Consider the following 13,102-nt stretch of genomic DNA (forward strand, 5'->3'; position numbering starts at 1 on the left):
TTCCCTCTGTTAATGTGAACCCATTCCCCCTTGTCCTGTCACTCCAGGCTCTTGTAAAGTCTCTCTCCATCTTGTTGGCTCCTTCAGGCACTGTGAGACCACAATTTTGTCACCCCAAAGCTTCTCCTCTGCAGGTGAACAATCCCAGCTCTCCCAGCAGAGCTGCTCCATCCTCTGCTCATCCTGGAGCCTCCTCTGGGCTCTGTGCACAGCTCCAGCTCCTGGCTGTGCTGGGCCCCAGCAGCTCTGCAGCTGGGCTCTCACCTGAGCACAGGGGCACAATCCCAACCCCGTTCCTGCTGCCCACTGGGGATCAGCCCAGGAGCAGATGGGAGAAGTTTCTGGCCCCCAGGCTGATCCCATCCTCATCTGCTCTTACGAGAACTGGGGCCAGATTGGTTTATGAATATGAATTGAAAGTTAAAGGACCGAAACATCCCATCCACCCTAAAACTTCATTAAGAAACCTCACAGCACTGAGGAGTATTTTCCCAAAGCCCTGAAAATGTAGCGACATGACCGAGGACATCTCCCTCTTACAAAGCACCTCCTAAACAATGCTTCTTAAGAATCTGGACACCATCTGGAATAAAGCTGTGCTGTAATAATAAAAAACAAATCCTACATCTTCTTGAGAAGTACTAAGCAAATCTGAAGACCCAATTGTGTCACTTTTTTTTTGCAGTTAGCCTTTCAAAAATTCGGAGGCGAAGCTGTTGCCAGAAGATCAGCAAAATCAGCAACTTATTGCAAAAATATTTCTAACAGTGGGGAGTGAAATGACATTTTTGTTGAAATGCAGTCAGATCATTTTCCCTGCCAGGGTAGATCAGGGTGTCTGGGTGCTGAGCAAGGCACCACAAGAGTTCTTTGGCAGAGTTTGAACAGTGGGGCAGCTCCTCCTGGGGTGTGTTTGGTGGGGTACCTCGTCCCCTGCTTGATCCATCTCAGCATCCAGTCAGCCTGGGGCTCCCTCCCTGCCAACACCCCAGAGTTTTCTTGCAATAACGACTGGGATTTGGGTGCTCTGCACCTGGATTCCATCCTGGAATACAGAGAGGCCACCAGGATAGCTGGATCCAGGAGCTCTTGATCCTTTAACTGTACCTTCCACATGGAAATCTGATGGCGTCAATCTCCCATCTCATTATCAGCTGGAAGAAATTATGGGACGGAGGTGAAAAGAATTGCTCTCCTCAATTTTTCATTGTCAAGCAGAAATCCTTATAATGGATTCAGGAGTGCATGGATTTATTTGGATGCCCTTAGATGATTTTGTGATTTTTTTTTCTGCAAGTTAACTGGGTTGTCAGGGATGGACGGGTTTTCAGGTGTAATGGAATTGCCATAAACTATAGGAAAAGCTTTGCTGCCTCTCCAAGCAGAGCTCTTAAGCTCCTCTCTGAAATAACCTTGACAGGATATCTGCCAGTTTTGTTCATAACAAATTTTGCCTTGTTCTTTGCCTTTCTTCTTCTACAAAGAGAAAAATTAAAACCAAGAGAACTTCTTCAGCTGAATTGCCTATTAAAGGTCACAAACTTTCCCAATTCCCAGTAACACTGAAGGTATCTTGTAGAACCAGAGATGGCAGCAGCAGTGGAATCTTTTCCTCATAAACTGGAACTTTGTGAAGAGGCTGAGAAGAGTGCAGGTACAAAAAGAGGCACCAGGGGCTTCTGAGGTCCCTAATTCACATTACAGCTGCAGAAAGTAGGAAAATGGTGCAGAATTTTGTAGGGATTTTTCTGTGATAAATGATCTTTACCTCTTCTCTGCACCTGGCTGCTTTTCCTGTAGGCAGCAAGGCTTTTCTTGGTTGGCATCGGCTTGGCTCTGCTCCTGGTTTAAGCGTATCTAAGCAGGGAGAAAAGTGTCCAGAGTCAAACACTGATTTACCAGGGCTAGAAATAAAATCATGCCTGACATCTGAGAAGTGCCACACACGCTGAAAGAGGGGAAATTCAGTTGGATGTTGGCAAGGAATCCTTCCCTGTGAGGGTGGGCAGGCCCTGGCACAGGTGCCCAGAGGAGCTGTGGCTGCCCCTGGATCCCTGGCAGTGCCCAAGGCCAGGCTGGATGGGGTTTGGAACACCCTGGGACAGTGGAAGGTGTCCCTGCCCATGGAGTGAGACGATCTTTGAGGTCCCTTCCAAGCCAAGCCATTTCATGATTATATATTATATGAGTAAGGGATAAAACTAAAAACCTTGCAATGGAAAAGCTGTTAAATAAACACCCTGCTGTTTGGATGTGCCATTGTTCTCTGGTTGCCTTTTAAATAAGGCTTTGTACCGGAGTGACAGAAGGAAAAAGGGAATTTTTGATGAAAAAGGAGATCCCGGGCAGCTGATGAAATGAAAGAGCGCAGGGAGGATGCTTCCATGGGCTGCATGAAAGCCAGGTTAGCTGGAACACCACTGCAATTAGGCATCCTCTGCCTGGCACAAAACCTGCTGGCACCTGATGTCCCGCTGCCTGATGAGGATGGATCCTTTTATTCATCTGTGCTGTGTGAAAATGCAAAAAAAAAAAAAAAAAGTTCTTTAACTCTGGGAAAAGGGGAGAACCACCCCAAGCGTGCTGCTGTTGATGGGAGCTTGACATCATCCTCCATGGATGCTAAGGGCCTCTTCCCACATTTTTTGGAGGATGGAGGCAGAGTTTTGGTGTGGTAATGATGTTCTCTCTTCTCTGTTCCCTCTGAAGGGAACCTTTAGGAATCATGTGAGATTTTGAGGAGAGGGCAGGCAAACCCCTCCCTTCTTTCGCCCACTCGAGCAGTCACATGTGACAGATTCATGCCTGCAGCACTTCTAGGTTTTATCTGCTCACTAAATTTTATTTCCCCTCTGTGAGTGTTTCTATTGCTTAGAGATTGCCAAGGTTCGTGTTAATTATGAAAAAAAAAAAAAAAAAAAAAAAAAGGAGGTTTATTAGGTATTGCAGCTCTGTGATTCTTTGGTGTTCGAATGTTAATGAAGCTTTGTTTGCTCCGGAATAGTTGGAGAGGTGGATCTTAGCTCTGGCATGGCAGAATACCCAGGGGTGGATTTTCCTTCCCTTCCCTTTGGGTTTTAACATCATACACCACATTTCATCCAGAGCAATTTTCCACCATTTATCAGCAGGTGTAATATTGTCACACCAATTCTTTGAGTGCAGGAAAGGCGGGAGGGTGAAAATGGGCTCAGTTACACCCTGGAGGGAGGGGAGAGCTCAGCACAGGGACCTGCTCCTGGGTGGCAGCACTTGGCCAGAGCAGAGGGGAATTTGTTATTTTTAGGGACTCAGTGGGCAGACAAGAGGAAAGAACCCCTCAAATTGCAGTTCTAATGTTTTTTTTTCTATTATGCATGCACATGGGGTTTAGCAGAAGAGCCATGAAGAGACATTTATTCTCACTCCAGACAGCTCAGTTCTTTCTTCTTCTGAAGGCTGAGTTTCAAGCAACGTTTCTCTTCTCATTGTACATTTAATTTGGGGCAGAGAAGCCAAACTGGAGAGCTGAGCATTTCTTACTTCTGAATTTCTAGCCAGGGCTGTGCCTCAACATTGGCCTCGGTAGAACAAGGTGTACACCTTCAAATTAACCTCAAAGGACACTTGTGTCATTGTCATTGTGGGTTTCGTACCTGGAATTAGAGGGGGTACCTGGCCTGGCAGGCTCCCCTTCTAAATGAGGAGGAGTTGATGGATGTGTTCCACAGGAAGAATGCTCCTCCACACTGACCGGTCATCAGGACTGTGGTGGTCCTGTTGGAAAAACTAGAGCATATTTAATCCAGGAAGTCTCTCTTTTTTACAATTTCAAAGGGACTTAGGGGGTTTTTTTGTTTTTTTCAACAACATCTTTTGGGGACACAAATGGTGTCAAATTCCATTTGCATGTGCCTTGAATCCAGCTGAGCCTTTATCACCATGAAAAAGGACAAACTCCCTCAGGCTGGGAACCCAAGGGCTGCCAGAAAGCTGAAATATTTCTATTCACCCCTCTGGGCACTGAGAGGGAGGTGGATCCCAAATTTTCTTGCTCAGACTAGTGCAGTTCATACAACTGCACTCCTTTTGTGCCAGATCCCTCTCCAGCACGCCAGGACTCCCTGGCAGTGTTCTCCTGGATCCAGCAGTAAATGCTGCTCCCTCTGTTGCTGCCTTTGGCTTAATTGACCCATTTTGCAGCAGATGAGGCCTCAAGGAGAGGTAAATTCAAGCAGGAATGTTCAAAGGCAGGTCAGGGCTTCAGCCAACTCTTTGTCCTTGGCAAAGCCTCTCAGCGCCAGTCTCACCTTTTTACCCTTTATTCTAAAATATTCTGATTTACAAGGAATTCAGAGATCTCTCCTGCTGGAGAAGAGTCTCCACAGCTCTCTCTTCCCTGAGTTTTGGATGTGATGGGTAAGATTTGACACCAAGGACACAAATTTTCCTTCCACTCTTTTGTCTTAACCACCAGAATTGTAGCTCTGGATCTTCCAGGAGCAATCCCAGCGTGCTGAGGAGGAGGAACACCCTCAGCAGGCAGTTCATCTTTCTGGGGGATTGCTGGCAAGGCTTTTCCTGCCCTGCCACCAATTCTAGTGAACCCTGGAGTCTCTGCAGGATTGCAAATCCCACTGGTCCCAGAATTGCAGCTGCTGGAATTACTGAAGAGGAGAATCAGAGCAGATTTCAATGTGAACCAATATTACGCAATTAATGATTTTTACTGATACGATATTACTAATATTACATAATATTTCTGTTGCAATAAGATTACATCAATTAGTTCTGAGTTATTAACAACCTGCTGTTTATTAGCTGCTCTTCCTGACAAGCCTGGTCCCTTTGCTCTAGGCACTACCAGTGCTTTCCCTCTTTCTACCGTCACCTCTCCAGCAAGTTAAATCTTCTATAGATAAATGGGATGCACAGACCCTGCAAAATCCTGGTGCACCCGGCTCTAATTTAGGCACTTGGAATCCAGAGCCATTTATACCGCGTTTGTGGAATTATGGGACCAAGAAAGCTTTGGGAAAGGGGAGGATGGGAGTGTTTTTCAGCTTCTTGCTCAGTCCTTGTGGCCTGGACAGCTCAGCAAAAATCAGTGATCAGGGCCTGAGTGTAGACATGAGCAGGGACAGAAAACTTGCTGTTGGATGAGTTATTTAGGAGAGACCTGGAAAAGCCGGAGAGAAGGGAGCTCCAGCAAAGAAACAGATGTGTGCAGCAGGGTGTCCTGCTGGGCAGTGAGGAGAGGGGAATATTTGATCCCCAAAGAGGGAATTGTGTCTGGTACCTCCAGCACCAGCATCTGCTCTTGGACGTGCTCTGGGATATTGTCAGTAGTCAGGATATTGTCCTCTCACAGCTTGGACAAACAGAGAAGGGTCCCTTTTCTCCTGCAGGGCACAGCTGATCCTGCTGGAATTGCCCAGGAGGCACAGAGGGATGTGAGCTGCCAAGACCTCATTGCTCCTCCCTGCTCAGCTGCCTCTGCTCCCAGAAAAGTGGGATCTGCCCTGGTCAAAGGGTACTTCATCCACACCTCAGACCTGGAATGTGGGCTCTGGCTGCTGCTGGGCCAGAGCTGAGAGCATGGGAACACCAAACACTACAGCAAAACCTGTCCATTTGCAAGGGGTTAAACGTAGGAATGTGGAAAGTCCGTGGGGGGATGGGAATGAAGCGGGAATCCAGGATATTGGATCCAGCATTCAGTCAATTACCATGCTTAGTTAAGTACTGCACGGTGGAGTGAAGGCTGCAGTCTGTTAGAATGTCTGCTCCTATAAGTCATTTCATTATGAGGTTGTTCGTATGCCATTTTAACATATGTACAGTAACATTATCCCTCTTTTCTAGGTCACCATCCTCATAAGCCTGGCTCTTGCATTCCTTGCCTGCATAGTGTTCCTTGTGGTGTACAAAGCCTTCACTTACGACCACAGTTGCCCAGATGGATTTGTTTATAAGGTAAGGAACTTCAGAAGGATGAATTGCCTGAGCTAATGACAGGCTCTAATTGCCTGCATGGTTACAGCCCAGGCTGCCTTTTTTTTTTTTTTTTTGGACCAGGCCAAGCAGAACATTTGGCAGGAATGTGTTGAAATGGAAAAAAAGTGTTCTGGGAAATGTGGACGTGCATCTGACTCCATCAGCTACTGTTACAGTGTAATTGTTGGGATTAGCATTTGGTGAACACTACAGACAGATGTTCAGCAACAATCCCTCGTATTTGTGAATGGATTTATTGCAGCTGAGATCCTGCATTTGCTTCCCACACTCCCAAGTAGCTGATGTTTACTGGCACACATTGTAATGCAAAGCAAACTGCTGCAGTGCTGACACTCCGTCCTTGGTGAAAAAAATCCAAATTTGCCCAAGTAGCTCACTTCTAGGTGCTCTCGAGCCTCTATCAAGAGCAAAACCATGTAACAATTGCTAAAACCCAGTGATTTTATATTGAATATTCACTGAACTGTTTGCCTGGTCTGCTGAGATTAAAAAAAAAATACATTTTGCAAAATAATTCACTGACTTCTCACTGTGAATAAACTCATAAATTCACAGGAGTCTTGACCACACAGGGGATAATAAGTGAGCTGGAAAATAGAGTAAGTTGTGGGTGTATTAATCATTGTGAATTATTCTCTTAGGTTATATAAAAAGGGACAACTGGGATTGTTCAGACTGGGAAAGAAAAGGCTTTGGGGTGACCTAATTGTGGTGTCCATTACCTGAAGGAACCACGAGAAAGATGGAGAGAGACTCTTTACAAGGGCCTGGTGTGGCAGGACAAGGGGGAATGGCTTCAAAATGACAGGGAGAAGGTTTAGTTGGATATTGGGAAGAAATCCTTCCCTGTGAGGGTGGGGAGGCCCTGGCACAGAGAAGCTGTGGCTGCTCCTGGATCCCTGGCAGTGTCCAAGGCCAGGCTGGACAGGGCTTGGAGCAGCCTGGGACAGTGGAAGGTGTCCCTGCCATGGCAGGGGGTGGAATGAGATGATCTTTGAGATTTCTGCATAGAGTCATGGATTTCAGAATCAAATCCCAGCCTGAACTTGTGGAAAGAGCTGACCCGCTGCGCTGTGCCTCCTGCCACCCCCAGCCCTGCGCTCATCCCACGGCTCAGGGTATCGCCCTCCAACAGGGCAGCACACAGCAGCTTTTGCTGCCCCTGCCTGTCCCCTGCCTGTCTGGGGGTTAACTCTGGCCTGGGAGCTGCAGAGCTTTGGGTGAGCAGAGCTGCTCAGCCAGCCCGGCCCGGCCGCGGTCCCTCCCTCACTCCACAGCCCCGCTGCCATCCCGGATCTCCGGGATGTGCCGCCGTCGGGGTTGCCAATAGCAACCCGTTCGGAATGCCAAGCCCGGCTCGGTGCATCCCCGGGACACCGAGAGGCGGCTGCGGCAATCTGAGCGCAAACAGCAGCCCGCGAAAGCCGATGGCATCACTCTGCTTCTCTTGCTTTCCCCTCCCAGCACAAGCGCTGCATCCCCGCCTCGCTGGACGCCTACTACTCGGCACAGGATTCCAACTCGCGGGGCAGGTTCTACACCGTCATCAGCCACTACAGCATGGCCAAGCAGACCAGCTCCCGGGCCGTGTCCCCCTGGCTGCCCTCGGGCTCGGCCAGCCACGACAACAAGGCTGCCAAGACTGAAGGTCACTAAAGGGAACGAGCGGCGCCGGGCGGAGCGGGAGGGCGGGGGGACAACACCGATCCCAGCGGGGCAGGAGTGAATCCGACCCACGGGGCAGGATCAGCTTCATGGATATTTCTTTTTTTCGTGCGTTGTTCTCGTTGATTTGTAACCGAGTCGAGCTCTTGTACAAAGGCATGTTTGATGTTGACTGTACCTTAACGATGTAAAAATATTTTTAAATCATTGCTTAACTATTTGTTAGAAAAATAAATTAAAAAACAAAAAAAGCAAGTCAGGTAAACAGCCAGAGAGGATAAAAGCAGCAACGGGAACCCCACCAAGTTTTGTCAGCGCTGGAAAGCTGTGACAGAGGCTCCACAGGCAGTGAAGGAAGAGCTGGAATCCTTTCAAGAGGGGTAGAGAGAACTTGGTACAAAGACATCGTGGTGCTGTTTGGTTTGCCAAAAGGGAGATATTTTGATTGAATCCAGTGTCGGTGTTCATTCACTGACAGAGAAATACAAGCGTTCCCTCCTTCCCCAGACATGCTCACGTGCAAACACAATCCCTGCACAGCGCCCCAAGGAAATCCAGAAAGTTCCTGGCATTCCTGATGAGCCACCAGAGTTCTGCTGGTCCTGGCCAGGCTCTGAGGCTGAAATCCAGGCTGCTGCTTGGAGATGGAGCAGGATGGGAGCAGGCAGAGGCTGCTGTAGAGAAATCTTGAATAAACTTTTGAGCACAGGACTCAGAGCCAGGAGTTCAGGACTCTGCTTCTGGCATAGGTTCCCTGCATGAGCTTTGGAAATTTCCATGAGGCTTCATCCTTTGGGACCTCTCTCCTGAGGGTCACCAAAACTCAAAGAAATGCCATTAGGATCAGAAGAGCATCTCCAAAATGCTGCTAGTATTGAGCCTCTAACTTTTCAGCCCCTAATTTTCCCATGAAATGAGATGCTCCTGCTTCCCTCCTTCAGCTTCAGCTCCTTCAGCATTTCCTGTCGTCCCAGGTCACTAGAGAGAGGTACAAATCAAATCTCTGCTTGCAAACCCAGAGCAGACCCCAAGCTTAATCCAGAGTAGCGTGTCCTCTCCCCACAAACACCGCTTGAGGTTAGTGCAGCCTGGTGGGATTTAAAAAACCCCCGAGGATTCTCTTTTGTTCAGAGCTGCAAAGAGCAGGGAGAGCTGGGCAGCAGGAGCAGAGTGCAGAGGCGGGGCAAGGTTCACCTTGGCCTGAGCTGCTTTTTCAGATTTTTGGCTAGACTGGGATGGAAATTAGGAACTGGCCCCTTCTTCCCTCGCATTGGGCAGTTTTGTCCTCCATGTCAGAGACACTGGGCAGTGTGTGAGGGCAGAACTCCTCAGTCCTGCAGGCATCATGAGAAATAACTGTATAGTGTAGCTAAAACTGTAGTGCCGAACGCCATCGTCTGACTCCCTCTCCTCCCTTCCCTTTCCACCTGTAAATTCATTTCTCACTCAAAATGTACAAACCGCCCCCTCCACCAACAACCCCAACTCCAGCAAAACCACTGAACAGTTTATAATTTTGTGGTGTATTTTTTGTCAGTAGGTAGCAGAGACTGAAGTATTTTTTGGTGTAATTCTTGAACTTTTCTGACGGGATTAAAATAAAGTTCGATGTGACTGAGCGTGGCTCCCGCGGGTTTTCCTGGCACCTCGTGCCCTGGGCTGGGAGATGGTGGGTGGGATTTGTGTGGTGCTGCCAGGCTCAGGCTGCACCTTGCACCAGTCCCAAGGTGACTCTGCATTTCAGGAGGCACTTCCAGAGCTTCCCATTTTCCCCTTTTAATGCCTGGATTTTGTTGCCTATGTTCTCACCCATTTCCAGTAGGAAAATGGAATCAAACTGCAACTCATCTTCTGCTGCTTTACAGTGAACATCCATTCCCATTTTAAAGGGAATTCCTTCCAATTCCCATTTTAAAACCCATGGACAGCAGGAACTTTTCCTGGCAGCAATGTCTCCCTAACCATCTGATACAAGCATTCCTTGGAATGGGGGGTTAGAGGAAATCCAGCTGACAAACCAAGGGCCACAGCTGAACTTTGGGAAAGCTGAGCTCTGTACCCAAACAAACCCACAGCTGTATTCATCTCACATGCTTCAGAAAGCAGATTGTGTTGCCTCAAATCCTTCTTTGAAATGGAATGATAGCCTGGCATTAAATTGACTCATTCCCAAAGGCTAAAGAACATTTTATAAAACCTTTGGATAGCTTTCCTTCCAAAAAAAAAAAAAAAAATTAAATTAAAAAGTGTATTCAGAGTTGCAAAATTGAGCTACCACAGGAGAGAAACCACTCTGGTGTTAGAGGTCAGCATCGAGTATTTGTGAAATACATTAAAAGGATCCAGTGCTGTGCAGGATTGAATCACGGGATAATTTAACCATGGAACTCTACTGCCAGCTTCTCAGTAATACCCCGTGTGTTTACTTGAATCAAAAAAAAAAAACAACCCAGGAATCAAATCACTTGAATTAAAAGGGTTCTAGCCATTACTAGATAAGTGAGTCAGTGGGGATAACCGTTCCTCTTTAATAAGGGAAAGATCAAAATCTGTACAGAGCAGAACTTAAAACAAAAACAAAAACAAAACAAAACAAAACAAAACCAAAAAAAAAAAAAACCAAACCCACACAAGAAAGACTCAGGGAAAAGTAAAAGAAACCAAACAACTTGACTCCTGCTGCAAGTTCCACCACTGTGAACATTGTTATTGCAGCTTCTGTACAAGCTGCAGCTGAGCTTCCAATATTCAGCCACGTATTTTAATCAGGGCAACAGGGAGAAAATTGGAAATGTAGTGCATCATCGTATTATTTCAGTCTTTAAAAGCCTCCTTCAAGGTCGATCATGAGTTTTCAGCTCTGATTAAAGAGCGTGTTGGTGACAGCCCGGGCTCATCAGGGCTCTGGGCTCTCTGTGCAGCCTGAAGCTCTTGAGGGGCTCTGGAGAGCAATGTTTTCCTGAGCTGTGCCTGGGTGAGGGCTCAGCCCAGGGTGATCTGAGGAACAAGAGCTCTCCCCGTGCCTCCCAAAATTTCTGTGATGGCCAAGTCCATCAGCTCCAGCCTCCACTCTGTGCCTGACCCTGCTGCAGCAGGAATCTCTTTGGGCAATCTTCTCCCTTATATCAGAGTCTGAAATTCCCAAAATTCCCCTGTGGGCCCCCAGGCCTGGAGGAGTTGTTAGTCCTGCAGGGATGGGTGCCTGGGCTGTTTGTCTGCCCCGCTGGAGTGGCAGGAAGGGTGGAAGGAGAAGGGGCAGAGCAGGGATGAGCTCAGCTGGCAGGGACCAGGGCACCCTGGCCAGGCAGCAATCCTGGGGGACAACTGGCAGAACAGGTGGGAGAAAAAGAACTCCACCAAAACTGCGGTGACGGCACGGTGGGAACTCAGCTGAGCCCAGCCCTGGAAGGAGACGGGAAGGAAGGAACTGTGGCTGTTGGAGCTTGAGAGAAAAGGAGATTGGCACCAGCCCCGTGACCCTGAACCACTGCACCCTCCTCTCCTTGCCTGATGGAGCCTGCCAGGTTCTGGGAAAGCCTCTCGGAACATCCGCAGTGCCCCGAGGGGAATCACTCCAGCACTGCCTGCAATCCTCTCCCACCGCCTGCAAAAGCAGGGCCAGGAGAGGAGGTGCCCACGGGGCTGGCAGGGCACAGCAGCACAAACAGCTGAGCTGTGTCTGTCCGGGCTCTTGGAGGTGACTTTGTGCTTTGGATCCCAGAGACAGCTCAAGGCGCTGCCCTGAGATCAGAAAAGGAACGCTCCCTGTCCCTTTGCATGTGAATTTCCATTCCCTTTATCCTCCCCCGTGCTTGCCAGCTGTTTCTGGTTTGTAAGAACACCTCCAGTGATAAGTGTAAGGGTCGTGCACTGAGCTGTCCACAATCACATTTTATACGATTAGTCAGGGGGGTTTAAAGCACCCTAATTATTACAGTCAAACCGGATTAAGCCATTCCTCTAATAGATTTCAGTTCCTGTAAAATAGGCCAGGGAAAATGGCTTACGGGAGGAGCTGGGGGAAGGAAAAGCTCTTTCCTTCCATCTCTTTGGCCTTTGATTTGTTTTTTTTTTTTTTTTTTTTTTTTTTTTAAATGCCAGCAGTGGCAGGGGCACTACAGAGATCCCACTGGGGGAGCAGTGCCCAGCAGGGTTGGGGTCTCTGGCACTCAGTTCCCCTTCTCACCTGCCCTGGTGCCCTTTGAGGGCCAGAAGAGCTCAAATCCTTTTGATTTAAAATGTTTCTTCGGCAGGAAGGGTGGATGACAAGCCATTTGAGAGGTTGTGGGTGGCTTCCTCACGGAAAATAATCCACAGGAAGCACAAGAGAGTGGGGAGTGCGGCTCCGCTGTGCCTGAAGCGCTGCTGCTGGGGAAGGCTGGGCAGGATTAGTGCAGGATTTGTCCTGCAGCAGCCAGATGGTGGTGGGGAAAAGCAGAGAGGGAGAACATGGAAAAGCCTCTTAGCAGCAGGGCTCAGAGTTCATCCCGGCCCTGCCCCAGCGGGGATCCCCATCCCACTGCAGGATCTGCAGGATCGGTGTGCTGGATGTGCTGCCTCCATTCCGGGCAGGAGCAGCAGCCCGGGAGCTTCCCCTGCTCTGACACGGGGTGTGAGCCCTGCTGGGGTGAGCAGGAGAGGGAACCTGCAAACCGAGCAGCCCGGGAGAAAATGCTGACCCTGCACGGGCAGTTTTGGACAAGCCACGGGTGGAGGTGGTGGAGTCACCACCCCTGGATGTGTTTAAACAAAGTCTGGATGTGGCACTCGGTGCCGTGATCCAGCTGAGGCGTCAGGGCTGGGTTGGACTCGATGATCTTGAAGGTCTCTTCCAACCCAGACACTCTGTGATCCTGTGAGGCTCCCTGTGGTGTCAGGGCGGGGTGGTGACACTGTCCCCCACTGCTCCCTCTCCCCCCATCCTCACAGGCTGTGCAAGGACAATGTTCTCCAGCACAGGTGGCCAGAATCAGCCCCTGGGGCTACCAAGAACCGCCCTGCCTGGGCTGTGAGGTCCCAGCGAGCCCTGGAGCTCCCAGCTCCGTGCCAGAGGCTGCTCCAGTGACAGCTCAGTGCAAACCCCAGGGAGGATCTTCTGGGGCGATGCCAGCAGCAATTCCAGCAGATCCCAGCCCCTGCTGAAGGCACAGGCGGCACCCAGGGGCTGCAGCTGGGGCTCCACCGGTGCCATGTCCCTGCTGGGTCAGTGTGAGCCTCCCCACAGCCTTGGAGCCCCAAAATCCAAGCTCCAAATTCCTTCTCCACACTCTGCTCTGCATGGCTGGGGGTGTCCCCAGCTCACCTGGCGCAGAGCCACGAGCTGTCCCTGTCACTTGGGTGGCAGCAGCAGCTCGGGGCTCTCTGAACCCCTCCCTGCCAGCCCCTGCAGCCGCGGCCACGTTTCTGTGCCGGGCAAATTGATTCCTGTGTATATTTTGTA

The 13,102-nt window shown here is 49.4% G+C and overlaps 1 protein-coding gene across 1 annotated transcript in view; it reads left to right on the plus strand.

The window, feature by feature from the left end:
• NSG2 (neuronal vesicle trafficking associated 2) overlaps positions 1 to 9,280 on the plus strand; it is a 31,323-nt gene extending 22,043 nt beyond the window's left edge. The window contains exons 4-5 of the mRNA XM_040077861.2: positions 5,845 to 5,955; positions 7,462 to 9,280. Coding sequence (XP_039933795.1) covers positions 5,845 to 5,955; positions 7,462 to 7,653 — 303 coding nt within the window. The 3' untranslated portion in view covers positions 7,654 to 9,280. The remainder of the gene's footprint in view (positions 1 to 5,844; positions 5,956 to 7,461) is intronic.
• Positions 9,281 to 13,102: the final 3,822 nt, after the last annotated feature.

The sequence above is a fragment of the Hirundo rustica genome, chromosome 14 (assembly GCF_015227805.2).
Source record: "Hirundo rustica isolate bHirRus1 chromosome 14, bHirRus1.pri.v3, whole genome shotgun sequence".
NCBI classification, from domain to species: domain Eukaryota; kingdom Metazoa; phylum Chordata; class Aves; order Passeriformes; family Hirundinidae; genus Hirundo; species Hirundo rustica.